This window comes from Montipora foliosa, chromosome 6 (genome assembly GCF_036669935.1).
Source record: "Montipora foliosa isolate CH-2021 chromosome 6, ASM3666993v2, whole genome shotgun sequence".
Classification (NCBI taxonomy): Eukaryota; Metazoa; Cnidaria; class Anthozoa; order Scleractinia; family Acroporidae; genus Montipora; species Montipora foliosa.
Genome location: NC_090874.1, coordinates 64,161,205 through 64,186,204, shown reverse-complemented (window position 1 = coordinate 64,186,204; position 25,000 = coordinate 64,161,205). Strand labels below are relative to the sequence as shown.

Sequence of the window (25,000 nt, the reverse complement as noted above, 5' to 3'; positions counted from 1 at the left end):
TGCTGTTTTGTCGGCTGGAAAAACTGTACTTGCTTTGAATTGGGCCACCCCCCTCCCCCCGCCCCCTTTTTTTGTTCGTTTACCGTCGAATGCATTTCCTGATATTGGGTCGGTTGATCGGATTGAAAAAAAAAGACCAAAAAAAAATTTCACAAGTACTCTCGGACTAGGAGGTCTTGTACCCCTGCGTCATTGCTTTGGAGCCTGGAAACAGCAAGACCTAAAATCAATATTGTGGAAAAGTCGGTTGATGACGAATGACGTCAAAAGTTAATATCTACATATTTGGGTGAACTAAAGGCACAATATTCTGCAAAAAAATAGTTATGTCGTAGAGTTAGAGTTAAGTTTCCAAAATCCTCAGCCAACATTCCTAAAAGCTAACCTTAGGCTTAAAGTTAGCTTTTAGGATAGTTTAGGATACTGTATTTCTGAATTCAGGATTTAGGCCTTCCAAAATCTTGAATTCCGGATTTTGGAAACTTAACTCTAACTCTTATGTCATAATTCTATAAAAATAACTCTATTGCTAGTCAACTTCCGGAAAAACTTTTCTTAATAACATTTAAGAAATTTTGTAAAAACAGTTACAAAATACACGGTTAAAATATACACGACGTTTTGACGAGCTCGAACGTCGTTATCAAGTAAAAAAAAGACAGTATGAATATTCTATAAATACACAAAAAAAAAAAAAAGAAAAAACAATAGTTCATTAATTAAGAAAAAAGTTAGCATAAAAATATGCTACAAGCTAAACAAAAAGTTAGCATTGGTGGAGTCACTCTTAGTGTCAAGGCTAGGCCTCAGTTATTTCATAAATAGCATTTCGTAAACGAGACCGTCAAGTTTCCCGTGGCACTTTTTACCTACCAATAGCTGAATACTTGAGTTCAGCAATGCGTTGATGAAGGTGTCGGGTTGTATAACCGACGTAATCTGCATCAAACAGATCACATACAAATTTCAAAACAACGCAATGCTGACTTACAATACTCGGCTTCATTTCTTTGGGCTTAACATCCTGCTTTAAGAAAAGTTTTTGTTCGCATTTTTTTTATAGATACTAGTTGTTGATACATGAAAACTACCAACCTTTTTTCCTTTGGTGTAAATTCTCCTCTCTCCCCTCGTGAAAGGTAGCCTCCCCTTCCCCCTTTTTCAACATTGGAAACAAGTAAACATACACGAACATATACATTGGGTATCTTTACAATTGTTTTGCAACATTTGGGTAGAGGGGGGGGTGACTACCGATGAAAAAATTGTTTTCCTTCAAATTCAAAATACTACTGTTATTTCGAAAGCGTTAGTTTTGGTAAATTGCCTCAACACATTTGTCCGTGATTGTGGCCCAAGCACTATCCCAGTAAATATGTTATCACAACAGCCGAAAGAGATGGAAGACGCTCATCGAGTTCGAAAAAAAGTTGCAACCAGCAACAAATCCCGCTTGCGCAGACGTTACAGGTGACATCAACATAGAGAAACAAATATTCTGGAAATAAAATCAACAGAAGTACTAAGCCAAACAGGCCAAAGTCCCCCTATCAAACCATCCAAAAGAACCAAGTGCCCGCGGGGCTGGCTGGCACAGAGAAATAACTGACGAAATGATGAAGCTACGTATACGTGTAAAACAGACTCCGGCCCCCAATTAGGTATGGATGAATGTATGAATAATATCACAAACCATTGAAGTAGGAAGGCTGGAAAACTTTGCCTCTGATTGGAAGTTGCTAAAAAAACGACACAAATACCTGAAATTCGTGTGGCAAGGCAAACTATTTCGGGACACCTCTTTGCCAAAGGCTCTTGAGAGTGCACCTAGATTATTTACTAAACTTCTTTAACGTGTCTATACAGTGCTTAGCCAGCAAGGGCACTTGCCAGACTGTGAACAAAATGCCTATTTCAACGGTTAGGTTTTGCTGTACGCGAAGCAACGTTGGTACTTATACCAACTCAAATGCTTTTTTGCTTGGTTGTGTTATCAAGTCAATAACTAAGGGGATCAAACTCACTGACATCAAAGCAAAGAATCTTAAAAATTAGTGCCACTCATATATAAGCATTGTATTCGGAACTGTTGAAAGTAGAGGACGCATGTGCTTAGTAGGGCCCTCTAGGGCCTTGTTTTCGGTTCTAGAGGGAATCTGGGGGCATGCCCCCACTCCAACAAATTAGAAGTCCTGGAAACGTATTATCCTGCATCTTTAGATGAAAGATAGGATATCCCGCCATACCAAAACACTGTTTGAGTCTCACTTTCCTAATAGTTTAAGAAGGTAATTGCAATTTTGAAGGATAAAGTCCTTGCTATTAGTCTCGGCCTTGAAGTATTTAAGCCTTCATGTATATGAACGTAATTAATGACAAGTATGGAAAGGCTCGGATTACCTCCATGAATCTAACACGTTCCGCATCAGACTTTTTCGTGATGTTGTGCCTTTCCTGAATTGAAATCAAACCTTCATTGTCTAGTTCAGTAATCGTGGATTAAATTAATTGTGCCAACCGAAACAAAGAATAATCAACACCACAGTGACTGTTTCTCCTTTTCAAAATAGCGTTTATATCATTAATCTTTAGGCCTATAAAATATTACACTAAGTATTTTGTCACTATCACACATTACCGTCAAAATAACGTATTCCCCAGATTTAACCCAGCAGGTTATAAACAATAAAAAGCTATGAAAAAACAAAAACGAATGCAACAACCCCAAATATTGCCTTTAAACTCTAAATATCTTTTGTTTTGCAACCATCTGACACCTTATACATACAGTTGTCCTTTTCTTGAAATGAAATCAAACCCTTACTAACTCAGGGGTTTAGTCGTTGGTGTAGTAGACAACTGCACTTCTCCTTTTAAAAATATGCTTATAACTTAAACATCCACTAACGGTCTGTGCTAATTTTGTCACTATAACGCAATACTGTGGCACAATAACGTATTCCCCAGATTTAACCCAACAGGTTATGGACGTTATGGGCAAAGATTACAAGTGCGTAACTGATAAAGCTGTTGAAATTCCTCTCAAGCGAATATATTAATTTTCTGTTTAACAGTAAATACGTTTGCATTTAAAAATAAACTTGCACTCGACCCAACGACAGTAAATCTCTGCTTTCTGTTTTTCGAGGTCACAGCTTGTTCCTTGCGGAGATCAAAGTCGTGCTGTTAGGAAACAAAAGGAAATTAAATTAGTCTGGCTAAAATACAAATAGAAAGACAAAATACTGATACACTACTACCACTACCAGTACTGCTACTCCTCCTCCTCCTCCTCTCCTCCTCCTCCTACTCCCCCTCCTCTTCCAGCTCCACCTTCTACTCCCCCTCCTCCTTCTCCTTCTTACTCCTACTACTCCTTCTCTTCCTCCTCCTCTTCCTACTACTTCTACTCCTCCTCATCCTACTCCCTCTCCTCCTCCTCCTTCTCCTCCTCCTCCACCTACTCCCTTTCCTCCGCTTCCTACTCCTACTCCCTCTCCTCCTCCTCTTTCTTCCTACTACTACTACCACTCCTCCTCTTCCTCATCCTACTCCCTCTCCTCCTCCTCCTTCTCCTCTTCCTCCTACTACTACTCCTCCTTCTCCTTTTCGTCCTCCTCCTACTACTACTACTCCTTCTCCCTCTCCTCCTTCTACTACTCCTACTCCCTCTCCTCCTCCTCTTCGTCCTACTACTACTCCCTCTCCTCCTCCTCCTTCTCCTCTTCCTCCTACTACTACTACTACTACCACTCCTCCTCCTTTTCGTCCTCCTCCTACTACTACTACTACTACTCCTTCTCCCTCTCCTCCTTCTACTACTCCTACTCCCTCTCCTCCACCTCCTCCTATTCCTTCTCCTCCTCCTCCTCCTTCTCCTCCTCCTCCTACTACTACTCCTCCTCCTCCTCGTTCTTCTCCTCCTCCTACTCCTTCTCCTCCTCTTCCTCTTCCTTTTACTACTACTCCTCTTCCTCCTACACCCGCTCCCTGCTCCCACTACTACTACTACTACTACTACTACTACTACTACTACTACTACTACTACTACTACTACTACCACCACCACCACCACCACCACCACAAGAATGATACCAATCGCGCATCGTCAACTTTCATAGGGTTAAACATCGGATTTCATGTATTTGGCGGATTTCAAGGAAATAAGCTTCAATACAACTCTTATATTGCAAACGGAAAAGACGGATTTTGCGGATCTATAATAATGATAATAATCATTATCATCATCACAATCATGATATTAAGGCTTCGTAGCAGCATGAAATAGGATATTGCTTTGATGAACCACCCAATATTTTTGAAGTTCATTTTTTAATAAAAACAATACATGTTTCGGATGAGACATGATCCATCGTCAGTTGTACATTAAGAAATAAAATGAAATATGCAATAAGTAGTATAACAAAGTCAGATATTAACGAGAATAATTAAGGGTGAAGACGCGAAACAAAAAAAGTGAAACTATTTAAGCTAAGAAGGAGATTAATAGTACGGAAGGGATAAATTAAGATGTTTGACCTGAGAATTTAAGGACGACTGCTCCCAAAGGATGTGCATGGCTTCCTTGATTTTTAATTGGACGTTTGTGGACACAGAGTCGAGAATTTTGAAACAATCTTGTGAACAAAGAGAGCGACAATTTTCAGAACTTGTCAGGTGTTTAAAGATGTGGAAATGTTTGTCAGAGGAGATATGTTCACGGATGCGAGAGGCGAAGTGTCTGTTGGTTTCACCAACATAACAGGCACTACAGCCTGCACATGGGCAAAGTCTGTTACGAACCTAGAGGGCTGTATGGGATGCCAGTCCATCGTAGGGTTAACCCCAGCATTAAATTCGCCCGTACCCTTTTATACACCTGGGTGAAGAGGGGACCACGAGAGTAAAGAGTCTTGCCCAAGAACACAACACAGTGACCGCGGCCAGGACCCGAACACGGACCACTCCATCCGGAATCGAGCACACTAACCATGAGGCCACCGCACCTCCCTCACGGCCTGTATATATAACTCATAAATGACTAGCCATCGTAAATCCGTGTGTCTTCATTTATCCGTTTCATATTAATTAATCTAATTCTTAGCTTAAAGAAAGCAACTAAAAAAGCCACTAAAAGATCACATGTTTAACACAATGGAATGCTAAAGTTTTGGTGGACGAAAAGGAACACTCAGTTGAAAAAAAAAATGAAACAAAATTGAAATTTTAGAAATGTGATAGAAAAAGAAGAAAAAGAAATGGGAAAAATAGAAAAAAAAGTTCTGTCAGGCACGTCACAATGCAAACAGTGGGAGGGTCAGTGACCGAGAGATAAAGATCTGTTAGACAGGGATGACGACCAGAACTGATGATAGAGGCAAATGAAGTAAGATGTCACAGCTGATTGATGGAACATTTTCGAATGAGGCGAATGTGGAGGAAAATCGAACGGCAAAAAAATACAATCTTTGTGGCGTTCAAAATACGGGAAGGAAGACTTGGATTCAAAGTTGAGAATATTCCGATAGTAACTGGATGTCTTGGCGGCTGGATGAAACGAATACGGAATTAAGTGAGGGCAGCGATCAGGAACGAAGAGAAAAAGAAAGGATTTAAATTGGCAATGAATTGTTTGAGGCAGTGCTTTATAAAAGTGAGTCAATTGTGAGAAAAAAAATATTGTGATTGATCCAGCCAGGCTAATAGTTTTATCAATGCTGATGCAAATGTACAGGGCTAAGCATCTTTGATGACCTTAATTAGCACCCTGTTGGAAAGTGCCTGTCGACATCGCTCAATAACTTTAAATGTGAACGATTGAAGTGGTACATCAGAATGAGAGGTGGATAAAGGCAATAAGTGAGTAAGCCTTAAGCCCGTAAACAATTGTACATAGGTTCAATGATGCTAAAGACAATAAAATTAACCATCACGATCGCGATAACGATCACGATCAAGATCACAATCTATCCTTTATTCCTGTGAAGTCATTTTTCTGGTTCACGTCGTACACCCTCTATAGCTGTAGTCTCTCCTTCGCAGGCGTTCTTTGTGCGGTCACGCAACGCTCCTCCCCACACAAACATGTTTGGGAGGAGCGTTGCGTGACCACACAAAGAACGGCTGCGGAGGAGACTATTGTTGGTTTTCACTCACGCGATCAACAGCCATGTTTTTCAACGAAAACAAAAGAAAACGTTTGCATAATAATGTGGGTCAATTCCAAGAGGATTGGGTCGGGACACAAATATGGCCGCCGTTTAATCAAAAAGAAGCTCGACGGTTCATCGAGTGGCAAATTCAGTCCTTCTAGTATCTTGATTACTCTTTAGCCACTACTGAAGATTCTCGCTAAACAGTGAAAGGCCACTGCCTCCAATTTCCGGTTTAAGAGCCAAGTAATTAAACCGCGTGCAAAATATAATAGGGCCGGGAATGGGGATTGAAACACCTACCTTAGAAATAGCATCACCAGCACACAGCTGTCGCATATTTGACGAGTTGATCTGCGGTTAAAAACAAATATTTTAGTTCAAGGAAGTACCTAAAAGAATTATTTTTATTCCAGTGTTTTAAATATTCTCCCAGACTGGTTAATGGACAGAGAATCCCTCTATAATTTTGCTAAAAAAACAAAACCGGCTTGATCCCAGTTGCTTAAGGGTGCAATGATTTTTTTCCTTCTTTTGCATTGTGAAGTTGGTTTCCCACCCTCTTGATATAAGGACAGAAAAGAATCGTTGAGTCAGCTGGATGCGGTTTGTTCGGTATAGTTACACAAACGTACAAAGAAAAATGGAATCACTTCATTGCACTTGCTAGTTACTGATATACGATTAGTGTTGAATTAGAGGAAAATCAACACGTCTGCTGCCAGGAGGTGGTTTTATCTTTCTTCAATCATTTTTCTGTGTGGCCTTATAGCAAACTTGTTGCGGTCAGCGATAACTGACATTGACCAAAGGACCCTTTCACACCCTTGTCACCCACGGGTAAATTCAGCAAGCATTTGAACCATGGTACGGTAATTACCTTTGTCCACTAACGACAAGAGTGAAACGCTGGCAGTTATCTCTGTTGGAATGACTTGATGAGCAGTTGGATGAAAGACAACAGTAATAATATCCAGCATCACTGTATTCTAAGTCCGATACCGTCAAGATGTAAGACTCGTCCTTTCCACTTTTCTTCATTCCGTACTTTTCATCTGATTCATCTGTTCAAGAAGAGAGTGAAAGGACTCATTTAAAAGCACTCTTTTGAACAGTTGTTTCATGCAAACGAGAAAGTACTTGTGAAGGTCGAGTTAAGGTGCACGATGAAAGCTTGGAAATCAGTGAAAAAACTGAGTGTGGTGGCGATGATAAGACAACAGCAACCGCGTTGATTCAGTTGAAGTTACAAATCATCTCCAACTACAGTGCCCAAGTTGAAATTTCATCATGGACTGGATCTAAGATCTTTAGGATTCCTTTAAAACGATGCTTTGATTGGCATATCATCCATTTTCACCCATGCAACAGAACATGTCCTTTTACCACTTAGTTTATCAAGTAGTGTAACGTATAAACATCACCCTTACTTATACACTTGGAAGGTATTATGGAGTCCTTCTTAAATGCTTCCGCTTGCCATTGAACTTCCAATGGAAATCCTCCAGCTCTGCACTCAAACGACACTTGTTGTCCCTTTTTCTTGTCAACCTTGAGTTCCTCCAAGGCTTTATCAATCCACGGAGCAACTAGCCAAAGAATCAAAACTGTGAGCATTTGTGACGCTTCTATTTGATTAAAGTAACGTAAGTTTGGTTTTTACTAGCAAGGCAAGCATAAAAACGAGCAACATGCACACGAGAATTCAATAGCGTTTTGATCATTCGTATCTAAGTACTTTTGCTTAGAACAATAATTAGCAACAATTTGAGTTAAGTGAATCATTAAAGACCCGGAGATCCCAGCTTAAACACCCGCTCTGATCACTCATTGAATTTGATCCTGCTGTCCCTGGTTCAACTTCTCGCCTGTACTAATACTAGCCACCTTGTTTGCCTCCAGCCCGTTGAGATTCTTAACAGTTGTTGTTTTAGTTTCGTTGATTTTGTTTCATTGACCCTGAGAAGCTCCTATGGGGAGAGGTCAATATTCCATTTTCGAAATATCAAATATTCAGCGTGATAGTGAGGCAGTAAGGAAAAAAACACAATACAAACACGTTGTTCTTAGAAATATTGTGGGGAAAGGAGAAGAAATATTTTGCGACTGCAGTAGGTTTGAACATGCAATTAATTCCTATCGGAAATATATTTCACAATCTTTTCCAGTATTACGTCAACATCCATTTATTATTTGTATGTACATAGAAGCAATGCAATGTAAACTCACATTGTACCTGAAGAAGGCTGGTTTGGTCAGCCGAAATATAGTACACCACTAAAATCAAATCTACGTTGTATCGACTCTTGCTCAAAATATTTAGCTTCTCAACTTATAATTACGCCGATCACATCAAGCCGCTTATCCAACGTACACCGACAGGAAGATTGTCCACGGTTGCCTGCTTCAAAACTCATGTATGTAAGGCCTGAACGAGCTCGACAACCCATTGCAGATACGTCGGGAGTTTCTTCTATTTGTTTACAAAGGACAGCGACCAACACAAACGTTTCGGCTACTTTAGTCACAATGCACATATGAACAGTCATATAAGGATATTTTTCTACGCCTCTTCGAAATCCGCTCCTGAACTCTAAGATGAAAGCGTGAGAGAACTGACTACTCACCCGTGATCATTGCGACATCTGTCACGTTATACTTCAGGGAGTTGCGTACAAGCACTTCAAGAACACAGGTGTAACTACCTCCGTCTTTTGTACCAGCGTCCTTGATAACTAACGGTGCCAAACAATCCTCAGGACTTCTTGGATCTGGACATCGCATAACTTGCAATAACATTTCATTCTTGAACCACGATATTTTCTTGAGGCCCACTCTTCCCGTGTTTGTTAAGTTGCACGTCATCGCGACATTTTGTCCATGTTGCAAAACTCCAGGCTTCGTGACATGAACTCGGGGAAGTTCGTCATCTATAAAAAGCATGAAATGTTTAAGACCTGCAGGCTCCAGGTGTTGAAAGAGTGGATAGAGCTTACCATAACAACAACAACAACAACAAATTTAATACAAGTCCATAAAGTTACAGACAGAGACTACTTCAGTTCTACTTGCAAATAGCACGCCGGGCTAATCAGGGCAGAAAGTACGAAGACATGTCACCAATCTACGCAATATTCTTGTTGAAGGAAAGATGAAATTGATCACAGAAGCTATAAAGATAATGAGAGTTGGGGAAAATGAGGGCCGGAGATTTGTATTCTATTCATCTCATCTATTAGCGTATTCATGTCATCAAAACAGCCTTATTCTAAACATTTGCCCATGTAATAGAAAAACTAATATCCACTGCCAACGCAGCTCTTATCTGCGGATTAGATATGTGGGTAGAGCTAAGCATCTTTGGAACCTCCAGAGTGTACTACTCACAGATCAGCGCCTAAAATGATTCAAGTTCTGCGCTTTTAATAAAAATGTGGACTCCGACGTTCGTATGCTTTATTTGTCGTCAAGTTTTAATTTGCGTATTAGTTGAACGTCTTATGTTTAGTAGAGTTGTTTCAGCTTAATAGACTGATTGTTAGGTAGTTTCGAAACTAGGAAATTGATGGGTCATAGCTTTTAAACCTTATAATGGGAAAAGGGAGGGTCATGAAAAATATAGTAGATAAAAGATGGAGTGTCACCAAAAATTCTGCTTATGGAAGTAACTGGACTTGTAGCAATATCAGGAGATTTATAACGTCGCAATAATACTCACATGTGATCACATTGATAGTGAATCCATGCTTACTTGGGGAAGAGTCACCGACTGCATAAGCATGACACTCATACCTTCCCAGCGATCCGACTTGACTGTCATCTTCTTGGGTAACATTTTTAATGAACATTGTAACAAAAAGCTTCTTCAATTGCTTTCCACCTGCAAAAAAACGTTCGTATGCAAATTGCAGCAAAATATTGGACTTCCGTCGTCGGAAATAAGATAGATAGCTCTTGGTATCCACCACCATGGACCGCGACAGAACCTGCTAAATTTCGGCTCAGTTCTTTAGTTTTCTAATCTACTCTAAAATGTTCTCACACAAAAATTCGCTGTTCTCCCCACACAATTTAACGTTACCATTATCACTATCGTTATCGTTATCGTTACCGTTACTGTCATCACGATCGTGATCATCATCGCCATCATTGTTATTATTTTAATCATTACTATTCTGTGATTCTCTTTTAGTTCTCTGATATCCTTCTGGATCTTCTCATCAGTCATGTCTCAGTAGCTTCCAGCAGCTTCTGCAATGTGTGAGCAGTACCGAGAATGGCCGACAATTGTGCCCTTCCAAAGATGTCAGGTAAATCTAATCATACCACTGAGGTCTTTGCAATGTTCGAGATGTTTAAGTGTACCAATCACGATGGGTATCACTAACACTTTCGGCGCTCTAAAAAAGCTATTAATTTCGAATGCTAGGTCCTGATACCTTTCCACCTTCTCCTCCTCTGTCGTAATGTTGTTCTGGGGCCGTTTCTCAAAAGTCCCGAAACTTTACGGGTCGTTTTCGGGTGTCACAATTCCCTTTGTATCTCAAGAACGGAGAGGTTTTAATTCGTCAAACTTCACAGTTATTTTTCTTTTTGTTGCCTTGAAAACATGTTAAAAAATCGGCTTTCTAAAACAAGCGGTTGGCAATTTCACAAATAGCTTTTCGGGCCCGAAAAGTTTTCGGGACTTTCGAGAAACGAGCCCCTGGTCCGCTGACACCGCTATGTCTTTACGTGTCGACCCCCGTGTGTCTTTCTGGGCTGTCTCGGTGTTTTAAAATCCATTGTGGTCTGTATGCTGCTCAACCGGTCCTCATGACTTCAAATGGACAGCACCTTACACAAAATGTTTGCTGTATCTAGTAATGCCGATTTCCGCAGACTCCCGATTTTAAGCCCTTTGCCTCACTGACTGGGGTAACAGGGCAATGTTGGTGGTATTGATCCAAGTGCCCTTATCACTACATGGATAACTGCTGTCTTTCTGTTCCACATCCCATTTCCATATCCAGTCTCAGTTCTGCATAGTTTTCGATTTTCTCAAACTCTGTTTTCACTGTGTGACTGTCACCTGGCACCGAAGCAACCATGCAAACATTGATTTCCCCACTCCCTTGTCCATTCACAAGGGTAATGTCCGGCTTGGAATGTTCAATTCTCTGAATGTTGAGGTCCCAGAGAATGTTAACTTGATCATTCTCTAAGACACACTCTAGCACATGTTGGTAGTCCACCTCCCAATGACATGACACTGACCATACTTCTTACAAAGATTGCAGTGAAAATGCATTCATACCATGTCGTGTCACCGCTTATAATCTTTCTGTGCCACCATTTTGCATGCACTTACAATTTGTGTGTAAAATTGTCAACTCTTTCTCCGCAAAGGCGTCAGATATCAGAGCATTCTTGATGATACATGATACTTTTCACCGAGTTCGGACTAAATACGTGATCATGGGGCGTGATTAATAAACTCTCGGTTTTCCTCTTTTAAGAGAGATGAGCCACTTCCGAGAGACTCCGCTCTTAAGGTCTTCGTTTCTCTGCGGAACTGGTCATGTAGAGGCATCTTTTCAACCAGGGTAGCCTTCTCCACTTCTATACTTTTCTTGTTGTCAGTTTTGTTTTCAGTTGCACTCCCATCTCAACCCACCCTACGTTTTCGGCTCGTAAGTAGCGCTATAATATATGTATGCTTAGTCAGCGAACACTGCATAGCGTCGAACTTCGCTTATTTCACTTCCTCCCACAAGTACGGGCTGACTTTTATGTAACGAGCCGTCTTCAGTTACCGAAAAGTCGATCCGACTCAGTTTGTGTATGTTTGAAAACCCTCTACGTGCCACATACTGCAGAAGTGTTTCATCACTGGTTGATAGATAAAGTTCTTTCCCTTGTAATACAATCTTCGATGCTCGTCAAACCCCTCCCTTAATGCGGGACACATAAAACCGGCTCACATGAGCTTTGGGACGCAGTGCACGATAGGCAGTCACGATTTTTTTAGTTCTTATTTCTGGATCATCTAGTTTCTCATTTCTGTTCAAGTTGACAACTGCGACACTGTATCTACCAACGGCCACATGCAGCCCAAAAATTAATACCCTTTTGGGATGATTTTGGTCTTCAAAAGACTGACGTCTCAGCCTCTTCACATACTCCTGCCTTCACTCACTCATTTAAGACATCATCCAAGACATAAAAGGACACTTCGTGTTGGATGTCAAAATTGGGCGTGCATCTAATTAGGTGAATTTCTGGACATAATACTGCATATGCGAATTGTCTGGACCATTCCTATTCAGATCATCCATGAAAAACAAATGATTGATTCCTTGGCCTTCTTTCCCAAGGTGATATCATATCCCAGACTCTCGCAATGTCTGGTTCAATATCACCATCATCATTATCATTATCATTATCATTACTATGAGATTCTCTCCAGCTTTCAATTCTTGCTGGGTGTTCTATGCCACGTCTCAGCTCCTTCCCGCAGCTCCAACTTCCTGAGGTTGAATTCGGGCGATTACATGTTTACAAGAGAAAATGAGGGGACAGAGAAGGAGGCTCCCGGTCCAGCCCTTGGGATATGTCATGTCCACGAAAGTTATTTTTAGACGAGCGGAAGTCTTCCGAGACGTTCGCATACAGGCCAACCTCGGTCCGATGTTTGAAAGAAAATATATATTCATTAGCCTTCCACGTGCGCCATCATTTTCTCTTTTCACTAAGAACCTGAGAGCGAAGCAAGACTGCATGCGGGCGTCTCGGAAGACAGACATCCCCTAGAACAAAGACTTCCGCTCGTCTAAAAATAACTTTCGTAGACATAACATATCCCGGCCAACGCCTTGAGCCTCCCTCTCTGTCCCCTCATTTTCTCTTGATGTTTATGATTCCTGTTGTTGCTGTCTTATTTCATCAGTGATCCGTGTTGATGTAGCCTTGGTTGTTTTCTCAACGTGTGCGAGTTTATCCTGTAGATTTTGTGCCGTTTCATTCAAGTGCTGGTAACCCAAGCTGTTCCAGTAGTTCAGCGTTAAATTCATTATCCCGTCTTTCCGGCCATTCTCTTTTCTAGGAAAGTTTTCGGATTGATGAAGGTCTGTCGCTTTCTTTTTACATTTTATAAGATCGATACATATTCTCTCCGTCCATGTTGTTCTACCAAGTTGGATTCTTTCCTCACTCATTTTGCAACTAAATTCGTTTCTTGATACACTTTAAGTGGGCGGTAGATTGTAGGGGAGACTTCGTCCGCCATTTTATAAACCTTAGATGATGATGATGATGATGATGATAATAATAACAATAATAATAATAATAATAATAATAATAATAATAATAATTATTATTATTATTATTATTATCATCATCATCACTATTATTATTATTATTATATTATTATTATTATTATTGGTAGTGGCAGTGGTAGTGGCAGTAGTAAGTCAACTCTCGTAAGCGGACACCATCGGGAATGAATGAGTTGCCAGTAATCGGATCCCTGTTTGTACGCAATGGGTTCTGAGATCGCCTCGGGGCAAACATTGCAAGTCGCTGTAAGAAAAGGTATGGCGGAAACTTACTTCGACGTCCAAAAAACGATTTTGGAGAGAGATAAACCCATTTTTCGACACGGATTTATCAGAAATCGATTTGGGCAACGTTGATACTTTTTGTTTGAATAACCGTGAAATATGGGATAAAATTTACTCGGATTAACCTTGCTCGCGTGAGGATCCGTAGGGTTTATTGCTGTGTATTGTGAAATTGACATCTTGCCATGGTCTCGAAATATTACAAAATTAGGTACAAATCTGGAGGAAATAACACAATAAAGTCTTTTCCGTTGTATTTACATGTGTCTAGGCTGTTTTCCTATTAGTTACGTCTTGCTTAAACGAATTATGGCTTCAGGAAATATACCTCCTCAAAGGAGAGAAGTCGTTGTCAGAGGAGATGGAAATTGTTTTTGCAGAGCTGTTGCTCTTTGGAGGGATGAAATCAGCCATGAGAAACATGAGAAAATCCATAGGTTAAGTTCATGATTGATTGAGAAAAATCCACGGCTTTCGAGCCGGTGCTATCTCTTGTTCATTGCAAACCAATGGGCAGCTTGCTTTCCCGCAGACAAATAGAGACTTGACAAATGGAGATTTTGTTTTAATTGCAAGTTAACGACAAATTTCATTGCCAAGAGTCAATTATTATACCTGGGGTGTCCGCTTAAGGGAGAGCGTAAACAAAAGAAAAATCCAATTTAAAAATTTCGAAAGTGTCCGCGTCCGTTTACGAGAGAGTGTCCGCTTACGGAATAAGTAAATACAGACTGGGTGCTTTCGATTGGGAAATCCGGATTTAAATCTTAAAATATGGATCTTCAGATTTCCAATGGACCAAAAAATCTGAAAACTGATTTTGTCGTAGATTTCACCAATTGGAAATCCATGTCAGAAAGCATTTCAATTAGATTTCCCAATCGAACGCATCCAGAGTTTGACAGGAAGGTAAAATGGGGAATTTAAAAAGTGTCTGTAAGTAGAGCTGTCCGCTTACGAGAATGTCTGTTAGCGGAGTGTCGACTGTATTTATATTTTCCTACTTAGAAATGTATAAAAACAACTTACTAGCAAGAAACCACATCAGAAGGCACTAATCAAACCACCTACGCACTCAAGGGATCTTGCTGATCATTCAACTTTTGCATTTGTTGTATTATTTATGCTCGATTCCGAACAAAAATCACTTGAATACCTGTTATATTTGAGAATGTACTTACATATGTAAGTGCAGTTATAGTTTTTCGATTTGCACAATCAAGTTAATAAGAGCTACCAACCTTCGGCTACCATCTCTGTTCGCTTTGTAAAATGCAACTTGCCATTCTCTTTTAATGTTGTGTAGTCAGCATATCGGTTTTTCCTCCTAAAGTCGATTCTGTCTGGAGTTTTTATCCCCGTAGAATCAAAAGCCACACAGGTAACTTTGGCGGATGTGAACTCAATCGGGTATATGTTACCAGGCCACGGCTGAACGATTTTAAAGTTGTCCTGAGCTGAAACGAGATAGCAATTTTATCGATTTAACCATTAACGTTAGGTCCATTAATTAATTATTAAGGAATCGGTCCACAGTTATTCCTTTGGAAAGCAGCAGACAAGCGTAAGATTCGCTCATGGTGCAACTAAGATCAGATCAACCGTAGACTCCCCCTTTTGTTTCCCTAGTGTACCAATGGCGATTTCCTGATAAAATGCTGTGCACATTCATCGTCTATCAAGACTCAGAATTCATTCATTAAATTCACGCATCTCTCTTCCCTTTTTTTTTATATCGGGGGAGGGGAGGGGGAGGGGTGTAAGGGCTATATAGGTATGTGCGGCCCCAAGGGTATGGTTTTTTACCCGTTTTCAGCTGAAATAGGGTATCGATTTTGACCATTTTGGTCTACCACAGGGTATGGTTTGTGGTTTGTGTCTTAAATTGGGTGTTTTTTAGAAGAAGCTACTTTTCCATCGTTACGCGATATGACCATAAACAAAAACCCTTCTCAAATTACTACCCCAACCGTATAACATCTGAAATAGGTCTGAAAATAGCTCTGAAATTAAATAGGTAGGAAATGGGGTATCAAATGTTTGGACAGGTCTGAAATAGGGCGGGGAAAATTGCAGATTTTGGTCTGAAACAGTGTAAGGGTTTCAGGAAGCGGGCCGCACACCGTGGCACACCCCACCCAATTACAGAGAATTACAGAGAAAAGGCTGAGCCGTCTATTTTATAATAGCAGAAAAAAGAGGAAACTTGCTGGAACGTATTTGGTTAACAATGTACCGAGGTCATCCACATTTCATCGTATTACTAGCCAAGGAGATCACTTGCTCGTAAACACAACTATAGGAGCTACCTCAGGTATGCGTTTAAATGCAAGCACGTGGTATGTAACACTTTTGCAAAAGCGTGGATGAACAGGTAAATGCAAAATGATGTTTGAAACATCGAAGCATGTTCCTTAAACTTAAAAGTGTGTTTGTATTTATAAAAATATTAGCAGCACTTGTGCTATCCAGACCATTTGGAAAATGAAAGTTAAATGTAATACAGAAATCAGGAATACCCGGTACGATTTGTAAAAGAATGTTGTTGTTTTGTTTTCACAGAAACGGAACGTATTTAGTTTTCAGGGTGAACTATTTACACAGTGAGATAGAGTGACCAATCAAAACAGAGTTTGTAATTGGAAATCTAAACATCTTCGAGATACAAAAACAAAGTTGTGAACACGTAAATCTGAAATATTGCACTGAAATCATAATGCTGACAAACCCAAAAACGGAAATGGATCATGGATAGGACATTTTCGATATCTGAATGATTTTGGGTTAGATTAAAGGATATATTGTTAGAAATTCTCAAGTTATCCCTTTTCGTGTTAATTAGTAATGCAAACAAGTCTTAGTAATAAATTGGATTAACGAGGCACATGTAATCATGAGAAGATTCACGGAAAACTGAATTTGAAATGTTATGCAGGGGTAAGTATTTGAAGGTATTTGCAGACTTTATGCTTCGATGTATTGTGCGCATAAACGAGTATCTGTTCTTCTCTTTAAATGAGATTTTACAGCACTATCAGTAAATACGGTTAATGTTACGTGACCGTACTAAAAGGGCTATTCATGTCGCGATAGTTATCTTCGCGTTCTTTGTAGTCGGCCGTGCAATGTTATACAATCAACGGGTTCCTTGTAAATAAAACGAGGAAATAAAGGCTTTGTTCCTAGATCTCAGATTATAACGTACACCTGCACTAGCCAAATCTGTTAAAGCCTCATTCATTAGTGCTAAAGAGCACGGTGTAATGCTTACCTGCTACGTGGTAGAACCTGTGCAACTGGCTATTTTAATAGAGAGGGTCTAGCTATAAAAGCCTCAGTTAGTCGTCCAAGGTTCACTTGGCAGTTTGTCTTCTATAGTAAATCAACTAGCTGTTTGCAATTTGTCAAAGTTCTCCCCCTCCCTCCCTCTCTCCCTTTGGAGATGGGTTGTATTTATCGCTTTGCCGTCATTAAAATTGAGTCTCTCCTGCGTGGTGTGGGTTAAGTCTGCGCAGCGACTTCCTCCAAGCTTGTTGGCTCGTTGCCGTTATACATTGCTCACTAGTCAATACTCTTGTCCGATCCAGCACTTCCTGTTTACCACTCAGCTCGTTGTGCTGGAGAGATCTTTGTCACGCAATCTGGAAGTCGCATAGGCTAACCAGCCGCAAGGCAGTGTTTCCCTCAAAAAACCCCAATACGTCTGTTGTCTAGTTCCATTGCGCCTTGCGTTATGTGTTTAAAAGCGAATTATGCATGTTGATACCAAGGACACAGTGACATTAATGGTTAATATTCCTTGACAGGCTTCGCACTGTTCAGAGAGTTTGCGTTCACATTTCTATCTTTATTTCTCGAGAGTTTCAATACACGTTGCGAAATAACAATGACAAGCCAAGTGATCCACACTACAGTATTCTATCTTTTCTCCAGCCCTTACCATTACGGAAACGAAACAGTTTTTTTGACACCGACTCCGTTTACGTACAGAGGTTATTTTTCATTAGACAAGAGGTTTGGAAATAGAATTCAAATAAAAAATATTTCTCTTTGAAATGTTCAGTTTGTAAGTCGCTTTAATACTGCATTCGCTATCAAGCGCGGTGCGAGTCAACAATTAAAACAAGTGATTTTAAGAGAGGATGGGAGAGAGAGAGAAGAAAAAAAAAATTACCAGCAAAGGGTCTGTCCGTATAGCAAAAAAAATGTGATATCGGTCTTAAAAAAGCTACCCTCGACCTGCGGCCTCGAGCATCAATTTCAAGGCCTCGGCCTCAGTTTTTCTCTATACGGGCCTCCCAGCTGGCAAATAAAATATTTATTTTGACGATTGGGTGCATGCTACTGTGAGTATTTAAATTACAGCAAATGGTATATTTTAAATACTTGATTCTCGTGCTATGGATTCATTTGGCATGGCCACCCTCAAGGGACTTTGTACTTCTGAAAGTATTTCAAGAGTTGAGATATAGTGCACATCTTCACGTGTCGCGCACGTGACAAAGTGTGTTTTAAGTGCATCAATGCACGAACGTTTGGTCATCTTTGAAAGATGTTTATACATCTCACCTTCGTTTCTCTTTACTGGGTTGTTCGTCGTTTTTTTATTTTTCGTTTTCTTTTTTTTTCCGTGTTGGTAAAAGTCTTGCCTGTCACTCCAATGGTAAGTGGTGTCTTTGTGCATAGAGCCTTCTACGCGTATTTTCTTAGGATCGAGAGGCTAGTGGGCAATGCGTAGATTTCTCTGGTGGACACAGTAGAACGATTAACTTAACCGGCAATGGCGTCGAAAGTCATGTAACGCGAATGGCGTTTTAGTGGATCTTTGAACAAAATGTACCCTTATGAAGCTCAATAATGGCAAGCGAATTGGATACTGAACAAGACAGGCGGTCGAATGTTAGAAGCGACGAGGAATGGACTTCGACAACAATCTGTCGCCCGTCGAGCCGTAATCAAAGTGAGCTGTCTTCCTAAAATTTTGCCAAGTGTGGTGTTTTGTACAACACTCAAACCAAATGAACAGTTCTCTGGTAACTCAGTATGGGTTCAACAAAGACAGAGACAAAGTGACAAAGTGTTTTTTAAGTGCATCAATGCACGAAAGTTTGGTCATCTTTGAAAGATGTTTATACATCTCACCTTCGTTTCTCTTTCATTTTTTTTCTGCAAAAGATGTTTCGATGAGTCATTTCGTTTCATCTTAAACCGTTCAATTAGCGTTTCCTTTCTCAAACACTGAGCAAGAATAAGCATCGATCAGTGAAAAACAATGTGCTTTTCTCAAAGTTTACCTGGTGTCCAGTGGTCATTGTCACCACCTGTAATGAAGATAATCTGGGTCCGGGTATTCACTACATACATAGTCGAACATCATGAGAATCGCAATGTAAGGCCGATGTAAGAAGGACAGACTTCTCTGTTTTCTTTTCTTTAGTGCTAAATTAACGATACACCACTGTACTTTTGCAGGCCCGAGTATAGGCTACTTGTAGCCTCTTGTTTCTTAAAATATAGACATGGAAGTAAAAAGTATCTGTCACGTAAGTCCGTCCTTTATTGCTACATTACATATAGTGGTTACATGTTTTCGTCGAGAGTTATTTCTTAGTATTAATATTCATCATTAGCGGTATTAATCGATCTTTAATTAATCAGAGGGAGAAATCAGAGCTTTAAAAGCAAGAAAGAGAGCCAAAAGATGGGAGCACACACTACTTCAGAGCCAGCCGTGAAGCAAAGACAGATTCCCTTTTTAGCGGCGGCAAGAGTTAAGAAAGACGCGAGTAAGGATTCATGAAAGAGGAGAGAAAAAGCTGCTCGTGTTGTTACTGTTTCGCCCAAGTTGTGCCATATTACACCTGTGCTTGCGAATCTTCATTGGCTTCCGATTGAACTCCGAATTGAATTTAAAATACTTACTGTTGCCTGCAAGACTCTTCATGGTTTGGCTTCTACTTATATTAAAGATCTTCTTCAAAGTTATCATCCACCACGAGATCTTGGGTCTTCAAAGAAAAATCTACTTGTCCTTCCTGGTTTTAACATGAATAGTTATGGCCGTCGTGCTTTTTCTGTTGTTGCGCCGCTTCTCTGGAACAGTCTTCGTCAGCATATTAGGGATGCTGAATAACTGGACATTTTTAAAAGACGTCTGAAAACTGTCCGTTTTATACGCGCCTTTTCAAATTCATGACGTGACTTTGGTGTTTTATTTATGATTTAATTATTTTGGTTTTTCCTTTGTAGCTTTAACTGTAGTTTTAACTTTGTATTTTTAACTTTGACTTTATAAATAGCGCTTTTGGACCCTTAGGAAAGGGCGCTTTATAAATGTCTTATCATTATTATTATTATTATTATTATTATTATTATTATTATTATTATTATTATTATTATTATTATTATTATTATTATTATTAAAGATGACATGAGACCCAAAATACCCCAAATTAACGTAGAATGAAACATTGCAATAAACTTAAAACTCTTGAATAACATGAAAAACATACTACGAATCACAACACAGCTTAGAAAGCTGTGATTTCCTGTTCGCCAGGTTGTGTGCCGCCATTGCTGTTTGTGGCTTTTATACTTAAGTGTTTGAGTACCTTCCGCTGCTTTCAGAAGCAGGAGACTGAAGAAGTAAAGAAATGGCGTTCTGCGAAGGTGAAGCAAAAGATTCTGAAGAAGTACACATTGGTGCAATTAATTGTGCACCACCTTTCACGCACCAACGCGGAAGCGTGCATGTAGAAATCGAATCGACAGACACATGGTGAGAAGACAGTCTCTGACGATCCCTAAGCTCCATTTGGAAAGTGACTGCCATTTGGAGAGTGAGATCGAAGCTATTAAAGTATACCCATGAAACCGGATTTTTAGCTTTTTTATCTTTTATCTGTAAATAAGTAAAGTTCCACATCTGAGAAGGCCGAAGGCCGAAACGTCGTATGAAGGCCGGAGCAGTTAGAAGTTTGCTTCATGTTCATCGTTTGACACTTATCTATCAAGGGCGAAGAGCAACTCAACTGAACTGAGCAAATACATTTGGCAATTTAAGGACAGCAACACCGATTATACGATCTCGCGGAAAATTCTCTGCCACGCCTCGCACTACACAAACGTGACAAAACGTTGTAATTTATGCATAGCTGAAAAGTATTACATCATATGCCAACCGCAATCAGCAACGCTGAATAAACGCAACGAGTTAATATTAGCAAATGCAGGCACAATGAAAACTTCCTATTGAAGAACGTTAAGTAAATAGGAACTTGCAACTCGAACAGTCATGTATGACTCAAAAGCTGTAAACTTCATCGAATAAAATCACTCTTAATTATACACTGATGAGTGCACGAAACAGATCTGTATGGAAACCAGAGGCAAAAGTATAATCGTGTCCTAGTTATTCATTTATATATAATATATATAAAACTTCAGGTGAGTTCCACACTGATAAATCCAGTGTCATTCTTTTTACTTTCGTTTTTAAATGACATTTGGTGAGATGGCGAAACCACCAAATGTCATTTAAAAACGAAAGTAAAAAGAATGACACCGAACTGAGCAAACATCTATGGCAGCTAAAAGATCAAAAGAAAGACTTCGCAATCTCCTGGAAAATTCTAGCCAAGGCCAAATCTTATAGCAACCTTATTTACCTTAATCTATGTAGTACCGAGAAATTCTATATAAACCGGACATGGCAACGCTCAACAAACGTAATGAACTCGTATCAACTTGCAGGCACAAGCGAAACTTTCTCCTTAGATTCAATCGCATCCTCAAGAACCAATCATAAATTTACAAATGCTTTTTTACTATTGTTTTCAAGTTTGAATCTTGTAACGATCACGCTGCTGATGTATATAAACCCCAGCGATGCTACAGTGTACCTAGACCTAGAGCACAGCTCAGACGTAACAAATCTTCGACAGTAGGAGATTCTAATTGTCGTTTTTAGCTTATTACCCAAAGGACTGCTTAACATAAAAAATGAATTGTGAGCACTATTGTGTATGCGAGATCAATCTCTTACTAGCCGTTCAACAAAATTGAACCAAAAAAATGAGAGCTATTGTCTATCAAGAGAAAAGCTATTGATATCAGGAGACATTGAATTGAACCAAAGCCCTGTTTCTCATGGAGCAAGTACGCATACAGTACTGAGAAATCCTTCTATGGTACTGTTGCAGGCTCGATTAGCTCAGGAAGGATTGAACGCAATAGAGTGTACCACAGATAGTTCATGCTTCTTTTCTTCTGTTGTCCACCAGTTATATCATGATCTTTCCTATGACATGAACATCGTGCTGCTGGAGTTGAATACATCAGAAACAACCGTCAAAGGATTATTGGACCCCTTACAAAGCAACTTAGAGTACTAGGAAGCAGTGTGGCCCAGTGGTTAGGGCGCTTGCCTTGAGATCCTGAGATCCCGGGTTCAAGACCCTCTCTGACCACTCGTTGAATTTGATCCTGGTAGTCCCTGGTTCAACTTCCCAGCTGCACTTGTAAATAGCCAACTGGTTTGCCTCTGGCCAGTTGGGATTCTTCGCAGTTGTTGTTGTTCTGTTCTGTCGTTTCGTTGTGTTTCATTGGCCCTGAAAAGCCCCTATGGGCAGCGGTCAATTCAGTATGTATTGTATTGTAATGTTGTAGGAGACAAATCCATAAACCATCTCTTCAATGCTCCGGTGTGTGCGGTATATCGTTTCACGCTTCACGTTTTATGTTGGTGGATCAAACTGATCCAGTGATACGGCGACCGAAATTCCATGGCAATATATGGAGTTTACTTTGCGATGAAAGCGTTTACTTTTCGCTGATGAGATAACATACCTGTGTATGAACGCTGGGTATCAAACTGCTGAGATTCATAGGGCTATACATTTTTTAAACTAAACAACTTTGTATCATGGCGTCACGCAAGGTAAAAATTCGGAAATTTAAAATGAAAGATTTATTTCTTGGTCATTTTCAACCTCATTCAGATGATCTTGCGACTTCGAGTTTAGAATTTGATGACGTCACTTTGAAAACCATCTAAAGATGCTACAACAAAAACAAATGCACCCAGCCCTGATAACAAAAGAAGCTACAGGTCATAGAGCAATTCATAACAATACATACCTAATTGACCACTCCCCATAGGGGCTTTTTAGGGCCAGTGAAACACAATCAGGACAGAACAGAAGATTCGACAACAACTTTTAAGAATCTCAACTGGCCGGAGGCAAAGTGCAGCTTAGAAGTTGAACCAGGGTCTACCAGGAACAAATTCAACGAGTGGTCAGAACGTGTCTTGAACCCAGGATCACCGGATCTCAACGCAAGCGCCCTAACTACTGGGCCGCACTGGAATGGGCACAGGACAGCAGACTTTTTCCACTCGTAAAGGGTGAAGGGTGAAGGGTGAATAGCTGGGTGGCTTGATGCATTAATTTGCTTTGTTGCGTTCCGAGTGACCTTAAAAATGGCGTAGCGGCTTCAGCACTCATATGGCACTCAAACAAAAATCACTCTGTCTTTACTTCATAACTTGCGTCGTTCTTCAGATTACACTGTAGAGGCAGTGTGGCCGAGTGGTTAGGGCGCTTGCCTTGAGATCCGGAGATCCCGGGTTCAAGACCCGCTCTGACCACTCTTTGAATTTGTTCCTGGTAGTCCCTGGTTCAACTTCCCAGCTGCACTTGTAAATAGCCAGTTGGGATTCTTAACAGTTGTAGTTGTTGTGTTCTGTTGTTTCGTTGATTGTGTTTCATTGGACCTGAAAAGCCCCTATGGGGAGCGGTCTGAGTCGTAGTTAATATCAGTAAAATTGCTGTTACCTGCCAGTGGGTTAATGGAACTGCATGTGAGTTTTGTTATAACTTTCAAGGAACTTGAAAGACGAGGACGAAATGAGAGCAACAAGGTTATATCGCTTCTGCGTCGCTGGTCAGAAAATTAAAGAAATGTAAATGCTGAATATTGTAAAATAAATAATTACCGAATATGACAACTGCTAGGTAGAACCCTTTACCCTTTACCCGTTATACTTGGAAAAGATCTGCCGTGCACAGGATGACACAGAAATTTTGGTTTTGGTTATGACGTTAACTTACGACCGTCCATCCGTGCGTTCCACATTTGTTTCTTTGTTTGTTACTTATTTGTTTGAGCAGGTTGAAGTTTTTGGCAGGTATTCAGCTGATGTGGACCTACTACACTAACCCACCTATATACTCACAGAGGACAGCCACAACACCCGCAACGTCATCCCCTACTCTTCTCAAATAGTGTGGGTTCTTTAACGTCCCATAGGGAACTAATGAACATGGAAGATATTTGTGAGACTGGGCCTATGGTTTATTGTCCTTATCCGAGAAGACTTGAAAGTCTAACCATTTGCGGATGTAATTACAAAGGCAGCACTTTCTCTCCTCTGTTATTTAAAGACCCTGAGGTTTGGTCCGGCCGGAGTTGAACTCACCACCTCCCGCATGGCAGCCCGGTGCTCAAACTTTTTGAGCCAAAAGGGAAAGAGGAGAAAGCGAGAGACAAAGAAAACAACCAAATAATATGGTAGTTACGGAAAAATAACGGAAGTGACTGTAAATAATAAACTGAAATCTAGTACATGTCTTCGGGGATATTACGACCGTTGGGATCAATTGTCCTCCATTTTGACGTTAAAAAAGTTTCCCTGGCCTTACGGATCGAGTCTCCGTTAGAAAATATTTTTTTCGGTAGGAATTAATTGCATATACTTGGAAATGTTGTAGGGAGATGAAAGGAAGTGTTCTGCGACTGTAGTCGGTTTGGATTTGGTGTTAGCTTTATCTAAAGTGCGGCGGTGTTCATTAAAACGGTCTCTTAAACGTCGTTTAGTTTCTCTCATGTACTGTAGATGGCATGTGTTAAATTGAATCATGTAGATAAGGTTTTTAGTTTCGCAAGTTATATGGGAACTATGGAGCAGAGAAGAATGTGGAGTTGGTTACTCTACGGAAAATGTAAGGACAGGTAGCGCAGTTTTCAGTTGCCACAGCAAAAAGAACCGGAAGAAAGTTTTGAATTAGAATGAGTTACATTAGGGGATAGCTGTTACCAGCAGGTCTCGAAGGTTAGGGGAGCGTCTGCAAGCCCCAACAAGTAGATATAGGAAAGCATTTTTGCAGCGGTCAGAGGAAAGAAGTACAATGTAGTGGTTCTTTTTTTTTTTATTACGTTGAAGATGGAAGGAAGTGATGGATTATA

The 25,000-nt window shown here is 40.2% G+C and overlaps 1 protein-coding gene across 1 annotated transcript in view; it reads right to left on the bottom strand.

Annotated features, from left to right (window-relative positions):
- Positions 1 to 2,331: 2,331 nt before the first annotated feature.
- Positions 2,332 to 25,000, bottom strand: part of LOC138008141 (neural cell adhesion molecule 2-like) — a 42,398-nt gene continuing 19,729 nt past the window's right edge. Inside the window, exons 2-8 of the mRNA XM_068855360.1 lie at positions 14,995 to 15,210; positions 9,871 to 10,032; positions 8,780 to 9,082; positions 7,583 to 7,741; positions 7,033 to 7,216; positions 6,456 to 6,506; positions 2,332 to 3,183 (exon numbers count right to left, since the gene is read on the bottom strand). Coding sequence (XP_068711461.1) covers positions 3,150 to 3,183; positions 6,456 to 6,506; positions 7,033 to 7,216; positions 7,583 to 7,741; positions 8,780 to 9,082; positions 9,871 to 10,032; positions 14,995 to 15,210 — 1,109 coding nt within the window. The 3' untranslated portion in view covers positions 2,332 to 3,149. The remainder of the gene's footprint in view (positions 3,184 to 6,455; positions 6,507 to 7,032; positions 7,217 to 7,582; positions 7,742 to 8,779; positions 9,083 to 9,870; positions 10,033 to 14,994; positions 15,211 to 25,000) is intronic.